This window comes from Oryzias latipes, chromosome 3 (assembly GCF_053564925.1).
Source record: "Oryzias latipes strain Hd-rR chromosome 3, Olatipes_Hd-rR_3.1".
Taxonomy (NCBI): Eukaryota; Metazoa; Chordata; class Actinopteri; order Beloniformes; family Adrianichthyidae; genus Oryzias; species Oryzias latipes.
In genome coordinates this window covers 14,877,370-14,896,763 of record NC_136239.1, presented here as the reverse complement: position 1 = coordinate 14,896,763, position 19,394 = coordinate 14,877,370, and the positions used below count along the sequence as shown (strand labels likewise).

At 39.6% G+C, this 19,394-nt stretch overlaps 1 protein-coding gene across 3 annotated transcripts in view; it reads left to right on the top strand.

Annotated features, from left to right (window-relative positions):
* Window positions 1-19,394, top strand: part of adamts7 (a disintegrin-like and metallopeptidase (reprolysin type) with thrombospondin type 1 motif, 7) — a 201,964-nt gene that overhangs the window by 130,762 nt on the left and 51,808 nt on the right. For all 3 annotated transcript variants that reach the window (XM_078944241.1, XM_023952917.2, XM_078944242.1), the window contains exons 16-20: window positions 2,894-3,032; window positions 8,826-8,952; window positions 13,588-13,801; window positions 15,201-16,859; window positions 17,697-17,849. In XM_078944241.1, the coding sequence (XP_078800367.1) occupies window positions 2,894-3,032; window positions 8,826-8,952; window positions 13,588-13,801; window positions 15,201-16,859; window positions 17,697-17,849 (2,292 nt within the window). The remainder of the gene's footprint in view (window positions 1-2,893; window positions 3,033-8,825; window positions 8,953-13,587; window positions 13,802-15,200; window positions 16,860-17,696; window positions 17,850-19,394) is intronic.

The following is a 19,394-nucleotide window of genomic DNA, read 5'->3' as shown; positions in this document are numbered from 1 at the left end:
CCGCTCCAGACACTTTGTGATGACAGCAGTGAGTGCAACTGGGCGGAAGTCCGTGAGGAAGGCTGTGGATGAGGACTTTTTGGGTATCGGGATGATAGTGGATGACTTCAGGCAAGCAGGGATGAAAGCCTGAGCTAGCGACAGGTTGAAGATTTTTGTGAAGACCTGGGAGAGTTGATCGGCGCAGGCCCGCAGAACCTTTCCGGGAACTCCATCAGGTCCCGCCGCTTTCCTGGGGTTTACCCTGCTGAACATCCGTGCCATCCGTGCCACGTCCATAAAGGCATTGTTTTTATATTTAGAGCTCTAAGCAACCAAACAGTTGTCTATATAAAAGAGCTTTTACAATTGTGCACTTTTAGCAGGCTGAAAAAATTATCTTTTTAAAATTGCCATTTCAAATGTGGGTTTTAAATTTTGTGTTCCATTTTTCTGTGCTTGTATTGGAAGGATTTGTTATTATTTTGTTTAAAAGTGCTACATATTGTATATACACATAATTTATTTAGAGAAATTTGCTATACGTTGTGTTTTTTGGTTTTGTAGTTTAATTTCATTGGATTTATATTAAGGAAAAGAAGTTGCAGCATTGATTAAAAAAGGATAAAAGAGACATTTACTGTCTAAGTCTTATGTTACATCTGTAGAACTGTACTGAGAGTTGGGTTTTGTTTTGGAGCACATTCATATGTTTTGTTTGTAAAAAAAAAAGATAAAATATTAGGTTAATTGCATTTTACATGACTAGAAAAGCAATGATTATTCATAAAAATCTATGAAAGACATACAAAACAAATGAAAAAGCAGTCTGCCCTCCCTCTTGTGTCTAAACTCTTGTCACCTCACTGCTGGGTTAGTTAGCATATGAACTGGCAGCTGGTGTGTGTGTGTGTGGGGGGGGGGGGGGGGGGGGGGGGTGAAATTTGACTCCAGCAACAGGGATGATTGAGGAGCAGGCTGCAGCATGAGGAAAAGACTTAAGCATGTGAGAGGAAATGACATCCTACAGTTGACCAGTTCATTTTATATCTGTAAAGAATATTCAAGAAGCATTTAGACATGTTCAGCTATATGCGTGTGAAACTTGGTGTGGATATTTGAAGCATAAGTAATTTTAAAACACACTTGTTTGGAGTCCAGACGGAAAAAGCACAGGTTTTGGGATGAATCAGGATTTTTTTAAAATCATCTGTTTCACCTGGACTTCTGAAAAAAATATGGAAGGCAGCAAACACAGATCCCTACATTTAAAAAAATAAATGGTGTTGATATATGATGATTAAGTTATGAAAAAAAATAGGTGTTTGTAGTTTTGCCTAAAAAGACGTTTTCGGACCTTTTTGGATGTAATGCTCTCTAAGATGTCACCTGTAACTTCAATCATTCTGAATTTTTTTAGGAAGCAGTAGCACATAAATGCCTATGAAAGTTGAATTCCTGGTGCTGATAACCTAAACAGAATTTATGCTAAAAATCTTTGTTCAGTCCAAAATTTCATTAAAAAAATCAAGTGATGAAGTTTCTCGTAGACCCTATAGTGTTACATATCAAAGCTGGAGGTTATTAAAGGCATCTAATTCTGAAATCTCAGCTTCCTGAGACAAACGGCTGATTTATAATAAATTTCTATTATTTGGGTGCACATAATCGACCACTTCCTGTTACGCAGGCACCGTCAGGTGTACACCCATGAAACTTTACATGATGAGAGAGGACCCTTCTGAGTATCTCCAGTTTTAATTTCATGCACATCGGACAAAGCAAAGAGAAAATACAGGGCAGAATGTGCCCAATGCAATAACTAGGTGGCGCTATAGAGCTCGTCCAAGATTGTCATATCCATGGGTTCAGAATAGAAGCTTCTTCATATCCATTGAATTTCAGTGAGATTGGACAAGGAATGTGCACGTGAGAGCAACTTTTGTGTGCATAGCGAGATGCCCAACTTTGCAGCTCTGTCACGACCACACCCCCGCATTGAAAGTTATGGTTTTTTGTCAGAGTAAACTTCAATGGCTTTTCAACAGGTGGACGTCATTTTCAGGTGTGTCGGCTCATCCTACTCGGAGTAGTGATGCTCCAAGTAAAACATGTCATTTCCTCTTGCCAGCAGGTGGCGCTACACTTTTTCCAGATTTTTTCACTGCAGATGTGTTCAGAGTCAGACTACAATCATGCACATCAATTTTGGATCAGATTGGATTATGCATGGCTGAGTAATGGCCATTTTTCTTTTCATGGCGTGTTTTCGAAACGACCTCCAATTTTGACGCGCCGCCATGGTCACAAACATCCATAAAAACTTAAAAGCTTTGCAATTTAACATCGGACATGTGTCTAGTTTACAAAACCAAAGTTTGGAGTCATTACTCTCAAATCTCTAGGAGGAGTTCGTTCTAGAGCGAGGCCTGCAAATGACCAAAATACAGCAAAAATGACATATTGTCATCAAAATATCAGACTTCCTGTGCGACTGACAGCTTGGTCCCAAGAGACTTTTTTGTAGGTTTCTATCCGATGAACATGCCCTGTTAAAATCAGGTTTGTACTATAAAGCATATGGAGGTGCTCGCGAAAACAAATTTTGCAGGTGGCGCTATCGAGCCATTTTTGTTTACCTATGCCGTTCTCCTAGAAAATATGAAATTTTTCGCGACTCCTGATGTGTATACAAAATTTGGTGAGTTTTGGGGTATGTTAAAGGCCTCAAAAAGGCGACGGAAAAGTCGGAAGAATAATAATAATAATAATAATAATAATAATAAACCTAACAGATACAATAGGGTCCTTGCACTCCGTGCTCGGGCCCTAATAAAAACTTGTCTTTAGTGTTTTGTAAAAATAAAGAAATAAACTGATTTCTTAAACCTAAAAATTCTCATTTATGTCCTAGCTTCTTTTTCAGGAAACCAACCCAGGAGTACATTATGAGTACACCATCAGCCGAATTACTTCAGAAGACACAAACTCAGGGTCTGATTACTTCTGGAAATATGGCTCATGGACTGAATGCAGTGCTACTTGTGGAATCGGTATGAGACCTGACATTTTCATTTGTACATTTTAATGTCTATAGTTCGAAGAAAAAGTAACTGCTCTTTAACGAGAAATGAAATGTTATCTAAAACACCCACACTCAGAGTCTTCAGTGTTCAAATGTGTGCGTTTGAATGCTGAACCTTTTTGTCAAGGCAACCAAGATAAAAAGCATACTGGAATAGATTTGTACTATGGACAGAAAGAGGCATGCACTTTAGATGATGTTTTGTCCAAATCAGATTACGCTTTTTTTTTTTTTTTGCAGGCCAAAGAAATTTGAATCTCTGATACATGAGAGGAAGCCAAATCAATCAGAAATATTTATATGAAATAAACAACCAGTGCTGTTGTTCAAAGAGCAGACTCGTTTGAAAGAAAGTCTGCCAGGAAAGTAGTTTTTTTACTAAAATCGAAACTGGAAAGAGGTTCTTTTAAAAATCCTGTCTATATTTCTTGTTCTTTTGGTTTTCCTAAGCCTGGTTCTCTGAAGGGTGAATGGAACTAAAAATAATATTGGATCAAAATATTTTTGTCCCCTGACCTAGTAGCTTCTGCGTCACACCTACAAGCTTTTTCATCTGCTCCTGATTCACATTTTGAAAAAATAATTACTCAGAAAAGCAACTTTAAGCTTTAAGCTTTAAGCTTTTCTCTATGTAGGCCTGTGTTTAGTATGAGTTCACAGAAAAATAAAGTCCTGACAAGTTTTTCCTCCACTAAAGGTGTCAATTAGATTGTGTGATTAAGCAAAGAAAAAGTTGACTGAAAATTCCCCTCAACATGCATCACATTTTCAAACAAAAAGTTTGAAGTTGCCACAGTTTTGATTGATGAAACCTTTCCTAATATAATAATGATACATTTTTTTGTAAGTTAACCTCCAATTTTGTTGTCATAGTCTGTTGGGACAAAATGCAGCAATGTTGATCCATTTTTTCTCAATAATAAAGCCCCAAAAAAAATGTCCGCAATTCTACCAAAACCTTGGTAGCTGACATTGTCAGAGCACTTTGTGGAGTACTGCATACTTTTAGATGACTTGTGTGAACTTTTTCTTCGTGTGTGGTATTGAATTAAAACTCCTCGTACTTCTGGTTAATGCTTGTTTTCTCTTCAAAATCTGCACAAATCCTCAAACCAAAACAATAAGACTTCATTTTTAATAGAATTTTTTTTCACATTCTTTCACACTTTGAATTCCTTTTTTTAAATCAAGAACGAGTGAGACAAGCAGTTAAGCATATTGCTGCTCAAAGACCGCCGTCGATTTGTAAAACTGAACTTAGTCCGACCTCTTTACTTTGAAGAAGATTACACCTCATATCTCCCCTCACATCACATTTACCACCTTGATCTTTAAATGCTGTCTCATTTAACCGCCTGTACGGATGTTCCTTTCTGACATAATGGAGTTTCAGTCAATTTGCTTGCACCTCTTGACATTTGCTGCAAGGACAAAATCTGTAACATGATCTTTTTTTTTTTCATTGTTAGGTTACCACAAAAAAAGCTCTTAACAACGATGAATGCAGCACCATCAAAAAAACTCTTCTGTCATTTAAAGCCCCACTTCAATTAAAATGGTGATGTTAACATGGTTTTGTGATGTTTTTCTCTTGACGGAGGACATATATACAGAAAATGAACCTCAAAATTACAACTCTGAGTATTTCTTTATGCAAAATCAATTTTGTTAGAAATTAAGTATTTGGTCAAAGCTGTAATCGGCAGACAAGTTCCCTGATCCGCTCCATTCTGATGCTTCCACTTGCAGACAAATAGATCCATGTACATCTTTCTTTTCCTTGTCTGAGCTGGAATCTGGCTAATTGTACAGCTGGATAACTCCAATATTGCTCGCTATTTTTGTTGCACCGGCAATGTTAGATTAGGGGTGTGAAAATTGGCAGGGGGGATTGTAGATTGTATATAAATGGCTAAAAAAAAACTACACCATAAACTTTGACACCAGTTTTTTTTTTTTTTTTTTGATTGGTTGGTGCCAGTCTACCATTGACTGAAACCCTTTTAATAACATAAATTTACAATGAAGAAAGTAAACTCTACAAGGCAGTGAAACCGCAGATCTGGCAGACACAGCGGGATCTGTGACTTGGAAAACTGGTAAAACTTTGCAGATAGCTGAAGGCGCCCACCTGTCACTCAGCTTGACTCTGACCTTAATTATGCATAACTTTAAGGCCTTAATCATATGCAGCTTTTAACTTATAAAAAAAAACAGCCACTTGCTGTGAAGGTTTAATCTGAGGAAAATTTGCAATAAACCAAAGCAGTTTTTTCCCCCCGTTTCCTCTGCCTCCAAGTATTCATTTTGCTGTGAAAAGGTCAATGGGTAGTGACTCATCTAGGGAGCCTTAAGCAGCAGATCAAGTGGGTGCAATTTCAGGTCCTCACATGTTTACTTCATGTCTCAGCACCAGAATCTTGGCACTTTGTTAGTCCCATCACATCCATCAAAGCTTTAATATCGCCACAGTCCTGCAGGTCGATTAAGTTGTTTGACCAGATGCCTTTGGGGGGTTTCGAGGTCTAGATTGAAGTTCCCAGGGGGTCAAGTGGCAGTTACAAATCTGGAAAAGTGTTTACCACTCCACAGGAGCCCAGATCCGCTCTGTCCTTGGCTTTGAAACGCACCTGAGTTTTTCCCCTCAATACTTTGTTGTTGTTTTTACTTTTTTTGTACCTTTTCTTTATATAACTGTCCTTATTTCCTTTTGATTTCTACTTTTTAATGACACAGTAACCCAAAAGAGACTCTGACATATTTTTAACTCAATCCTAAAAAAAAACACAAATTTGTTCTAAATACTAATGACAATTTTATCTTTGTCAGGCTCCAACTCCCCAGCGATGCCTGACAAAATGAATTTGTGCTGATTTTAAATGGATAATGATGAGCTACAAGTTTTTGTATTTAATGTTAAACTGGGAAAGGAACGTTTCCTTAGAAAGATGAAGACTGCATGATGTAAAACTTAGGTTTGACACTTAAAAGTTTAGCTTTTACACTATAAATGCACTTCTCATGAATTTAAACCTTTTTCGTGTTTTTCTCGTGCCAGTTTCCGTTTTTACCATGGAAAAAGAAGCACTATTTAACAATCAACAGAGTATAAAGTTCAGGGTAAGAACTTCCAAACGGGTTCCCCTTTATTAAACTGTCAAAGCAACTGCAGCAGGCTATTTATCAAGGTAGCAACCTTTATGTGATGTGGCCAAAGTGAGCATTATTGGCTCTGATCTGCAACATTGTCTGTTAATAGACTCCTTTAATCTTAATCTGAGTTTCTACAGTGAGACAGAAACGAAATCAATAGAAGTTCTGTTCAAACAAAATAGTTCTGGACTTGACAGCATGTTCAGTGACAAAGCACTAAACCCACTTAACACAGCTGTGCTCTCAAAGAGAATTCTCAAGGATGACAGTCCATCTCCACATTTCAGCCTTGTCAAATCTATTTGTGTTAGCACTTACAAAAGGTGTGAGCTACACAGACTGTACAGAAGATCACTTAAACTCACAAGCACCCAATGTTGCAGGAACCTAGATGCATTTGTTTCAGTCAAAGTGCAATGTTCCATCGAAAGCAGTAATTTTTCTAAAAATCCTTCCACAGACGTAGATAACTTTAGACAGAACCAAAGACTAAGCTATACCGCTGCAGTTGATGCCAGAGTATTTCTAGTGGTCTTTTAATTATGATTTAGCCAAAATACAAAATAAACTGTCATTTTCAAGGACATAGTTTCTGCAGAGCAGCAATAGTTCATTAGAAATTTTTTCTAGGACTTGTGGGCAGGAACATTGGCACAGACCCCGCCCACACTTCCCATCATCCCTTTGTTTACACTCTCCCCCACTAGCTTACAACCCCTCACACCCCCAGCGATGTGCAACAAAAATGGCTAGCAATATTGGAGTTATCCGAACTCTTAAGACAGATGCCAGGTCGGACAAGGAAAACGAAGACGTACATGGAACTAGTCGTGTGCAAGTGGATGCATCAGAATGGAGCGGAGCAGGGAGCTTATGGCCTGCTGTAGTAGCCTCTCCATATCACACTTGCAAGCTTTTACCAGTGCCATTTTTTGTCTGCTCCTGACTCACAATAATATGAATTAAGGAATACTCAGAAATGCAATTTTTAGCAGAATTTTCTTTATAATATACAGTATGTTACTGTAAACAGTAAATACAGTATGAAAAACACAATTTTTATCAATGCAACTTAAATTACAAGCTCATTTCAGCCATAAATGTCTGTAAATTTTCTTGAAATTATGCTACTTATACATTTCCGATTGTGTGTTTTAACAGTTTTGTATGTTATCTGTCATGGTTTCAATTAAACTAATTAGTTGTCTTCTTTTTTAATATCCCCAAAAGTGAGGAGTCTGCATTGTTTTATCCAGTTTTTTGTTAGCGATTTCTGGGCGTCCTTAACCCTTGTGCTATCTTAGATGACCCCACTCTTAAATTGACATGTTCTCCCTACCATGACAAAGGTGGTTAGGTGGAAAAATTTCATGTAATCCATGGACACCAGTGAAGATCACAAATCATTGAAGAAAAAAGGTTCAGAGCACTGTTTAGTGGGTCTAAATGACCCAACTCCCAATGTTAAAGTGCCTAGGATAGCACAAGGGTTAATGTGTCCCCTATCATCTCAAAATGTGTCTTTGTGAAATGTGAATTGAATGAAGTGGATCTGTTGACTCTGCAACTTAAAATTCTCACTAAGTTGGTCCAAAAGATTTTTTTTAGATTTATTTTAGAGAAAAATCATTTCAATTGATTATTTTTATTACATCTGGTTTGCTGAGATGGATGTAATATTATAGTCTCACAGCACCAGGACTATAGTGCTTGCAGAACTATCCCAGCCTCTGAAGCCTAAATGTAGAGAGAGCAATAAAACTGCATTAATCAGGGTTTAAAAAGCAAATATGACATTTGCATCCTGATGCAAAAAGATAATTTTTAGTTTTTTGTCATGTTGCATGGAGGGCTATCAGTTGTTTTTCTGTGCTTGAGGGAAAAATACTCATCATGCTTTCTCAGATACACCACATCGCACATCTTCAGTGTCCCTGTTTAACCCCCCTGCAGAATCCATCAGAGAGAAACTTTACCAGAAGGCAGGATCACATATTGTCATTTGTTTAGTAAGTTAAGAACTGGAAAAAACATTACCCGGGGTTGCTTTAATTCCTCCTGTTTTTTTTTTCTTCTCAGGCCTGAAAGATCCACTTTGAGAATAACTTTTATTTCCGTGAAACAGTCTTGACCTTGTAGAAATTTCTGTGATGGAGTAAATTAGCTTTGAGACCTGAACTGCGGGCTGGTTGTTGTTTTCTGCTTCAACAAAGCGTAATTCCCTGCAGCAAGGTGAGAGGAGGGGAGAGAATGAGATAAACCTGCCACAGCCTGAGGACACAAGTTTTAAGATTTGCAGCTGCATGTACAGGTGTTTGAAACCTCAATGTGTCACTTCTCCGTGTGATAGTTGCTGAGATGTGCTTCTGAGCAAGCAGCTCTGTTTAGCGGGATTATTATTTCTCACTTCAGCAAAACTCAGCTTTCTTTCACTGCAAGAACAGGGCTTTTAGGAAACATATATTTGATCAGATTTAGAGTCTTTTTCCCTGGTATAAATAGATTTAAAGGGTTTTCAATATTTTTTTCTCCTGACATGTGATGCTTCTTTGTTATTACATATTTTATAAGAATCTGAAGCTTTTTTGTCCTCTTACTGGCATTCCAGGTGTTCAAAGGCGTGCTGTCTTCTGTGTGGAAAAGACAACTGGGTTAGTAGAGGATCACTTTTGTGAGCCTTCCCTCCGGCCTGAGGATAACCACATCAGCTGCATCAAGGATCCATGTCCTGCCATGTGAGTCTGCTTCCCCACCAGATTGACTCCAGTCTCTGCATACAGACACATAAACTACTGAACACATAAATCTTTTTAGTGTTAAGTTGAAAATTGGTATTTTAAAAGTTATTGCTTCCTTTTTTTCCCCTTTTTTGTTGTATTACTTAAAGATTGGTGTTGTAGCATTTTTCTCACAATGGCGATACAGACATAGATGGAGAAAATTAATCTTAAAATATATTTCTGATCACCGGTATGTCTTCATATAAATTGTAGTGAATCAAACGCTGACAAAAATAGCCGTATGAAAAAACCTTTAGGTGTGACGCAGAAGCTACAGTGCGCTGGCTACAAGCTCCCTGTTCTGCTCCATTCTGATGCATCCACTTGCAGACAAATACATCCATGTACGTCTCTGTTTTCCTCATCTGAGCTGGAATCTGGATCCAAACTGCACAGGTGGATAGCTCCAATATTTGTTGCACTAGTTATGTTGGGTTGAGGTGTGAGAGGGTGTAAGCTAGCGGGGGAGAGTATGAACAAAGGGATAATGGGAAATGAGGGCAGGCTCACTCCGTGCCAACAGTTCCGCCCACAACTCAGAAGTGAATTTCTAATGAACCACTGCAGCTCTGGAGAAAGAAAATGTGTTCAGAAAACAACCATTTTTTTTTTCATTTTGCCTAAAAACTGTATAATTATAACAAAAAGACCACCGGGAACACTTTTACAATACATCAGAAGAGGATTGAAGTGGGACTTGTACTTGTTTTATATTATTTGTTACATGTACATTAGAAAAGTAGAAAAAAAACGGGCAAACACAGTCTATTCAGAAATATATCATTATTGTTGCAATATTTTGACTACCTACAACTTTATAGGCAGTGGCTGTTGTTTTTTTTCAGGGTTAATTTGGAGAAAGTCAAACTTTAGCTTCTTGTCCTTAATGGCATCAGGTTTTGAAGCACCACAGTGGGATCATATTTACTGCAGCTTTATTTTTATTTTATTTTTTCTTCTGCTGCTGTTGATCTGAAAAAGTTCAAAGACGTTATGTGAGGCAAATCGGATGAATCAATGCAGGCGCTTTCTGCTTTGTGCTTTAACAAGCCTTCACCAGCAGTTTTGTCTCTAAACCAAAGGATCAGACGTGATTACTGATTTCTGTTGCTGTAAATCGGTCATTTCATGCTTCAAATGAATTTCTGTACAACTGTTTACTGGTTATGTGCTGCCTTTTTTAGTAAACTTAGAATTTTTGAGGCCTTCTTTTTAATCAGTTTGGTATTTAATTGGTTCTTTAAAACAAGCAAACTTGGTCATCCTAAAAAGAAGGAAAAAAACGCACAACAAACTTTTTTGTGACATTTTTTTCTTTTGATGAATTTGCCTTCAACTTGCCAGATTTTATTGTTTCCACAAAGACTTACTGAAAATAATCTTCATGGTTTTAAATCATTATTTATGCTAGGCTACATAGTCTGTCTAAATTTGTCCTCTTTCAAATGGCACCACATTTGTAAGAAAAATGCATTTGTGTGATGAACAGCAAAAATGACTCTTTGTGTTTCATCCATGAAAAATTTGCCATTTCTTTTCTGCCAAACAGCGTATTCTGCAATCGACTCTTGCTTTGTGTTTGGTCAATTGAATGATTGAAGTTTGAAAAAACAGGACATTTTGGAATGTTCCAGTCTGGAAAGACGTGTTTGTTGGGCCTGATAGAGAAGGATTGTCATGGCATGTCTCCTAGCAGCCCTGTGAGATTGGAAATTGGCTGTGTTGTTTGTTCTCAATTCGTGGGTATGGAACCTACAGCCATATTGTCCTTTAACTCTTAAATGCAATCTGTTGCAGACAAACTTTTGTAAGTGCGAGTGCTGTCAAAGTGAGGAAATGCTCTTCATGCAGACACCCACTCTGTGGCCTGTCTCTGACCTCCCACTTTGTATGGCAGAGTGCTGTAATTTAACGATAGAACCAGGGCTCACTCCAAATGTTGCAACTTTGTGTTGCAGCTTGAAGTTGCTTTATCCTGTTGGCTGTATGCAGATCAGTCAAGTGTTGCATGACGGTTGTTGGAGCAGACACCTATTACGCACTGAAGCAGGGCCCACCTGACTGAAAACACCTTGAAGGTATGAGAAGCTCAAAACATGAGTCAATAACATCAGCTATAAAAGCTGTTTGGCTTTGGCACAGAAGGTTGGGCAAATCTTTTATGTGCGCTACCTGAATATGTGCTGCTCATCCCACGAATGCATGTTTTTTACAAATGTGGCTTCATTTAAAAGGGAGATAGACATGTTTTTCAACAGTATAAGATTTGTGGTCGGTTAAGATGCTACAATAGCACAACGATCATCAAACACCTTGTGCTATGTTTAGATCTGCAGGAAAAACCTTCACAAACTATAGCTTGAGCAGACTGTTTTAATAATCAGCACCAGAAATGACGACTGGCCTACTTTCTAAAGTCTGTCAATAGCGTTGGATAAAGGCAATGCATATGTTTTATTGGAGCAGAGCACATTAAAAAGGGTCCAGAATACATGGTAAGACAGGAGTGATGAGTGACTAAGAGGAGCTCTCAATCTCACATCAAAGACAGGTCATTTATTGACAAACTAACTCCTCCATCGTGTGCTATAGTGCATGAAATATCTATATTCACCGGCCACTTAATTTGGTGCATCTTGCTAGTAGCAGGTTGGATGCCTTTTAGGCTTCAGAACTGCCTTAATTCTAGGTGGCATCAATTCAGCAAGTTACTGGAAACATTCCTTTAGAGAGTTTGGTCCATATTGACATGATAGCATCACACAGTTGCTGCAGATTTGTCGGCTGTACATCCATGATGCCAATCTCCCGTTCCACCACAACCTAAAAGTGCTGTATTGGGTTGAGATCTGGTGATTGTTGAGGCAATTTGAGTCCAGTGAACTCATTGTCACGTACAAGAAACCAGTCTGAGAGGATTCAAGCTTTATGACATGGCACCTTATCCTGCTGGAAGTAGCCATCAGAAGATGGTACACTGTGGTCATAAAGGGATGGACAAGGTCAACAACAATACTCAGGTAGACTGTGGCGTTGGAACCATGCTCAATTGGTACTAAGGGGCCCAAAGTGTGCCAAGAAAATATTCTCCACATCATGACATCACCACCACCAGCCTGAACCGTTGATACAAGGCAGGATGGATCCATGCTTTTATGTTGTTGATGCCAAATTCTGACCCTACCATCCAAATGTGGCAGCAGAAATGGAGACTCATCAGTCCAGGCATCATTTTTCCAATGTGTGAATTATAGCCTCAGTTTCCTGTTCTTATCTGACAGGAGTGACACTGGGTATGGTCTTCTGCTGCTGTAGTCCATCTGCCTCAAGGTTAGACCTGTTATGCGTTCAGAGATGCTTTTCTGCAGTCCTCGGTTGTAACCAGTGGTTATTTGAGTTACTGTTGGAACCAGACTAGTCATCCTCTTCTGACCTCTGGCATCAACAAGGTATTTCTGCCCACAGAACTGCCACTCACTGGATATTTTCTCTTTGTTGGGCCATTCTCTGTAAACCCTAGAGATGGTTGTGGGTGAAAATCCCAGTAGATCAGCAGTTTCTAAAATCCTCAGATCAGCACATCTAGCACCTACAACAATGACATGTTCAAAGTCACTTCAATAATCTTTCTTCCCTATTCTAATGCTCCGTTTGAACTGTAGCAGATCATCTTGACCATGTCCACATGTTTAAATGCATAAAGCTGCTGCCGTGCCATTAGCTCATTAGCAATTTGGGTTAATGAGCAGTTGGACAGGTGTCCCTAATAAAGTGTCCAGTGAGTGTACGTGTCTTTATGCAATCACACAGACTTCTGTCCCACGTTGTTAAAAGCATGAACATCTGTGATTTCTAATATTGCCTTTAATGTTAACCTGTAATTCATCATTGGATTCTCATCACATGATCAGCTTTTGAATACAAAGGCACCAAAGGGATTTTTTGAGGGATAACTGCACATCCAAAAATTACTTTTTCTATCTGCTTTTCCTGATTTTACAAGTAGAGCTCAAATTTAACCCGTGCCCTTTTGTAATGAGAGCCAATCAGCAGTGGGTTGTAACACAAATTAAATGAATTAACTCTGTATGTATTAGTATAGACTACAAAACCAACACATTTTTGATGATTACAGCAACACAAATGAAATGTACTGATTAAAAACAAAACCTTACATCAAAGAAAATTCAGAAGATATGAGAAATGTCCTTCTCTTTTTCTGGCTTTGAGAGAAAAAATTATTTGCAAAACTCACGCACAACAGGTTTGTTCAGCAATTGAGAGAAAAATAACCACTCAAGAATGAAAGTTTCGGGTTAGAAGTTTAGTTTCTTGTGTTAGAGGAAACTGATACAACTAGCAGGTAACTAAGACTTCCTGGTTAAGTAATAATACCCATCAGTAAAATGATAGTACAAGGTAACATCCTTGAGATGTTTGTATTCATGAGCTGTCCTGCACACTATCAATACACTATCAATACCGAGGCAACTTTCCAAGGCTGCATTTCACAGCATTCTCCTGTCAATGCCTATCTCACATGAAGAATTTAATTGAAAATCGTTGTGTCCTTTGTGTCTCTGTGAGCAGATGGTGGGTTGGAGATTGGCAGAAATGCTCTGCAAGCTGTGGAAGCCTGGGCCTGACAAAAAGGACAGTTTTGTGCATCCAAGCTGTGAGCGCAGAGGAGCAGAAAGCGCTGGAACCCAGCTTTTGTGCTCACATCCCCAAGCCGGAGTCCATTTCCTCCTGCAACACACTTATGCCTTGCCCAGCTGACTGGAACACAGGCAGATGGTCAAAGGTGAGTTCAATTTGCCTGATGTCACTTCCCACAGGGAGAATCAGATGGTTTTACATCAAGAGAGAAATATATTACTTAGACATTTTTGTATCCATTCGGTTACTTTGGGAGAACAAATCTCTTGTTCTCTAGATTTTTAAAATGCAATCCTTTGTCTCACTCTTCTGAGAAGGTGTAGAAAAATGTTGGCTCAGATCTTTGCGTCTAGCTGAAAAGTTAACATTTTCTTTTCTACTTAAAAAAAAACTCTGATCTTTGGAAAAGTTTTGAGAGTCATTAAAGTTAAAAGTTCTCACACTGAGGCCTGGGATTATAGTTCTGCTTTGCTGACTGCTGTAGAAATTGGCCAGGAGATGTGTAACATCTCTCAATCAACTTTAACTCTGAACCAGTGTCAACTAAACGTATAAAACGTCCAGTAGATTTGAACAAAATGCCCCCAGTGCACATACAGTTTCATTACTTCAAGCTTTCCTTTGTGTTTTCATGCTGTTAGATGCTAATTTTTACAACAAATTTTCTTTTATATTTTCTGCCAAATACAGTTTATCTCATTCCTGCACCACTTTTCACCACAGGAGTTGCCATAAAAGGTTGTTTGGCTGCCTTTGGGAAACCTTTTTTTTGTCTTTCCAAAGAACACTTTAGAATGTGGTGGAATTTCACAACAACCCTGCTGACTTCACCAAGTCCTTGAAAGAAAAAAATGTTTTACCCCAAGGTTATTTTGCCTTTTGTAAATTACTTGTATTTTTGTAAACTGAAACGATATAATTACAGAAACTTTAGGTAAATAGTCAACACATATTAGGCTGTTGTAGTAGAAATTGCTGGAATGCTAATGTGTTAAAATAAGTTATTTATCACAGCTGGCTCTGCCTCATTACTCTTAACAAAAATCACAGCAATTTCCTAGATTTGGTCTTGTGTTTTTTGTTACAAATTTATTAAAAGACTTTAAAACACAATTCTTTTTTGTGTTATAAACTCATATGAAGATCCTTTTCTATCATAAGACAACTTAGATTGAATTCAAGTTTTCAAAAAGTTGTCCCTAAATAATTATAAAAGCTTTTTTGCTATTCTGATTGCACATTCAGAGGTTTTGTTAGTTTGAAGACCCACCCTGATCATCTTTTGAACTGCTTAAAAGCGTTCCCAGTGGTCTTTTAATTATGATTATGCCATTTTCAGCCAAAAATGAAAAATGAAAAAAACTGTTGTTTTTTAGAACATAGTTTCTGCTTAAGTGTCTTTTTTATCATCAGAAAAATTGCACAAGAACATGTTAAAAGCACTAAAAATACAAGTTTCATCTGAGTGGGTCTTAAAGCACATTTTCAGTTTAAAGGTCTGGAAAAATACTTGTGATCCTTACAGTTGCTGTTCTTTCATGCAGTGTTCACATACCTGTGGAAATGGAGTTCGCCAGCGTAACGTGACCTGCAGCAGAAACACCGGTGTCGACTGTGATCCCCAAAAGAAGCCTTTAGCTGTCACCGAGTGCTACATTCAAGACTGTTTGCAGCTTGGCGACAATTTTGGAGACAGTGAAGGGTCTGGAAGCGGCATGTCAAGCAATGAAGTGCAGAATGAAATCAACCCCATTCCTGAGCTCAAAACTCCTCTAAAGCCCGGCAGAGGCCAGTCAAGAAATCCCAATGTGAATTTTGACTTCCACTACCACAATAACATCGAACGCACTGAAGAAAACAACGTTCAAGTTGATGATTTTTATTATGATTATAACTTTATTGACTTTCATGAGGATTTGTCTGAGGATTTTAGGAGCCGTGAAAAGAATTTAGAGGACAGCCACAGATTGCTTTCGGAGGTCGAGCAAACACACAGCGTTGGAGCTGATGCTCGTGTGGACACTGGAAACACAACAATAGCTGCTTCAGCTGCTCCAAATGTTTCAGATATATATGATTTAAAACACATGGAGCCTCAGAACATAACAGGAGACGATATAAAACATATTTCTACAACAGAAAATTCAAAGGATGCTAATGACTTTCTGTCAGAGGACTATCTGTTGCCTGTATCTAATACTTATTTGCCGCCATTGTCCAAAACGCCACGTTCACAAATAGCAAAAGGGGAACATGAAAGTGTGTTGTGGCCGGAGAGCATAATTACATCAGGGCTGCTTGTCACTACAGAGCATCCAGCACAAGATGAAACATGGGAGGAATCTGGGGATGAGACTGAAAATGCCTATGATGATTCCAGAGCGGAGGAAAATCACTCACAAGGTTTCACGGTGACTGCAGTGCATCCTGCCCCCACTCGCATACATCAAACCACCACCGACATCACATCCACCATGGAGATTAACAGCAAGTCTTTGTCTTTGGAAGAAAAAAATGATGTCACATCCAAACCTTTAGACCAGCCAGCAGAAACAGAAATTCCAGTTAGGACCGGAATCCACCTTAAGGAAATATTTCAGACAACGACTGCTATTCCAAGTGCTTTTACACTGGAAGATTTGGAAATGGATCCAAATATTCTGGAAGCTCAACGTAACTCGTGGGATAATGACCTCAGCACATTGCCTCCTCCGTCTACTTTTCTTCCGAGTTTACTCCTACAAACCTCAGGTAACCAGTGGGTATCAGAAAACTTCAGATTATTAACTGGAACAGAAAATATGCCTCCCACCAACACCAGGGGAGACGCTCAACCTCCCGCAACTGACGTACTGACAGCCAGCGTTAAAGCAATCTCTCCAAATCCTGCCTTTGGGAAAACAACTGGAACAGATTCTACATACCAGCCTCACTTATTTTATCAAACGGAATATGACTACAGTGAAATCCTAGACTCCTCTACAGTAGGGAGCAACATAAATCCTGATCTCATACACCAAGCTGCAACAAACACGCAAGCCACAACTCAGAGCAGTCTAACACCTGCACATCACGTGGAACAAGCAACACCTACTGTTCCCATTATCTCAACCAATGCACCAAGTCTGTGGCCACGTACCGTCCCATCATCTGTGGAGGCCAGTGGTGGAGCTGGGCACTGGGTAGCTGGAAACTGGAGTGCTGTAAGTGCATCTATTTACACACATTCACTCACAAACGGAGATTAAAAATGTAATGAACAAGTAAATTTGCATTACTCACATTAAAACCAGTTTCAGTGTAAAAAACAAACAAACTACATTTATCTAAAGTGAGTTCATACGTTTGTGGATGTTAGATGCATTGTGTGCATCCAACCTGATATTTACAATGTCAGAGAGGGTAGGTAGAGGGTAAAAGGGCAATCCTGTACAACCCAATGTTTCAAAGAATCACAGAAAATAAATTTTATTGATTTGTTCGTTGACGAAACCTTTTGATGAAATCCACAAAAAATATTTTGCAATATAAGAGATATAGATTCTATATTTTATTATTGGTTTGGTGATTTGGTAAGTTGTTGGTCACAGCAATGTTAGCTTGAGATGTAATAATAATAACGAGTGTTCAGAAAAAATCCCCTTAACTCAAATTTGATCCACACATTTTTGGCATGGCGTAACTGTTTTATGAAGAATTTATTATCAACAAATTTTGTATTCCTCCAATTCAATTTATATTCCTCCAAGATGCAATAAAGTCAATGTAAATTAACTGACAGTTATAAGACGGACTTCTCACGCAATGGAGACGCAACGCAGACAGACCAGTGTAAATTCAAGGTAAGTTATATACATACAATGGGTTTTTAGGGAAAGTTTTAATCATGCAAATGAGATAGGGGTCTCAAAAATGTGTGTATTAAATATGATACAAATGGCCTTATAGGATTAATGATCATTTCAGAAAATGTTACTAAAGCACTTTATAGGCTTCCAGGCCCTGAAACAATATTTGTTATAAAACACATGTGTGGGCAGTGCTCCACCAGCTGTGGACTGGGTGCCGTCTGGAGAGCAGTGACTTGCAGCACCGGAAAGGACTCTGACTGCCATTCATCCAAGAAGCCTCCACCAGCCCGACAGTGTTACCTTCGTCCGTGCTCAATGTGGAAGGTCGGGGAATGGAGTAAGGTGAGACTGTTTGGTTTATTCTTTCAAAACATAAATATTCTAATGTTGCTCTGGTGTATCCAATGTGTGCTTGCCTTTGTACAGCATCTGTTTTTTTGTAATGTTCTTTTTTGTTTATTAAAATATGCAACTTAGATAGGACAGCAACAGCAGTTTGTTCTAAAGTAACTTAACCTTACTAATTTATTTGACATGCTGGTGGCAAAGAAAGTTTGGTCAGATATGCACTATGGTAAGATTGTCTCATTTATAATCATTGACTGAAAAACAGCAGATAGCCAGAGTGCTGGAGTCACGACTTGTGTACAAAAATCTATAATTTCATATATCTTTGTTTTTTTTTTTTTTACTTGTCCTGTCCAACAGCTAGGCAGACAGATGAGAGCTGAGGGCCTCTTGTGTTGGATATTTTTTACTTTAACAAGAGGGGTTATTAATCTTCAGACAAACCAAAGGTATGTCTGAATAAACCCCTTTTGTAATTGAGGCCAAACTTTATTAATTTCAATCATGTTTGAAAATCTTTGGTGTTGGACCGGACGGAAAAGGAAAGAGGGGAAGAAGAGAGAGGGATGTTAGAGAGGGGGGGGTAGGAGGGTGATAATAGGAGGGGAAGGGGGATAAGACCATGAAGCAGCATAAAGCAACAAGTTTACTGGTTGTTAATCATTATGGTAAGGTTCAAATGTAGTACAAAAAGGGCGGGGCCTATCAACACACACTCAAATGTTATAAACACACCTGCTAGCTGCAAAAATGTCCACCTGTCGACATGTACACAAAATAGATAGTGTTCACACACGCATACCTATGCCTTTAAACCAACTAGTGTGAAATATTTCAGTCATTCAATCATGCAAACTGTTAGTGCAAAGGTGAGCTAACACCTGTGCTCAGGTGAGTGTTTATATTCTGCTAAAATGGATGGTGGAACGTGACAAGAAGGAGGGAGAGTGCCCAGCCATCCCCACCCCAAGACCCCCACTGCAGCGGCAGCCGAAATCCCCCCAACGCCACACAGGAACCGGCAGGGAACAACCGCCGCCCGGGCGACAAAGCCCGACACCCAGGCCAGGGCCAGCAGGACCGCCGCAAGGCCCCCAGAGCCAGAGAGCAGGGAGGCACGGAGGGAAAGAGAGCGCCGCCCCAGCCCAACCAGGAGAGCAGCCCCCCCGCCGCGCCGGGAGCGCCCAACGCAGGGCCCCACCGGAGAAGGACGCCCACAGCCCCAGACGAGCACCCCACCACCACCCAGGAGTTCCGGGCATCCCCCCGCCCCTACCCCAGGTACGAGCCAGGACCCCCCAAGGGAGACCCGCTCCGCACTCCAGGCAGCCATCCGCCCGGCCCACGGTTGGTCCAGGGAGGAGCGAGGCAGGGGCCCGCCGCCCCCGCCCAGGAGGGGGGAACCCCGGGGAAAAAAGAGGGCCCACAAGGGGTGTTGTAAATATGGCCCGACCAGGCTCGGCCACAATTGGAAATTTGGCGGGGCCCAGCACTCAGGAGCAAGGACCAGAACCCACCCCCCAGGGACACGAACACCCC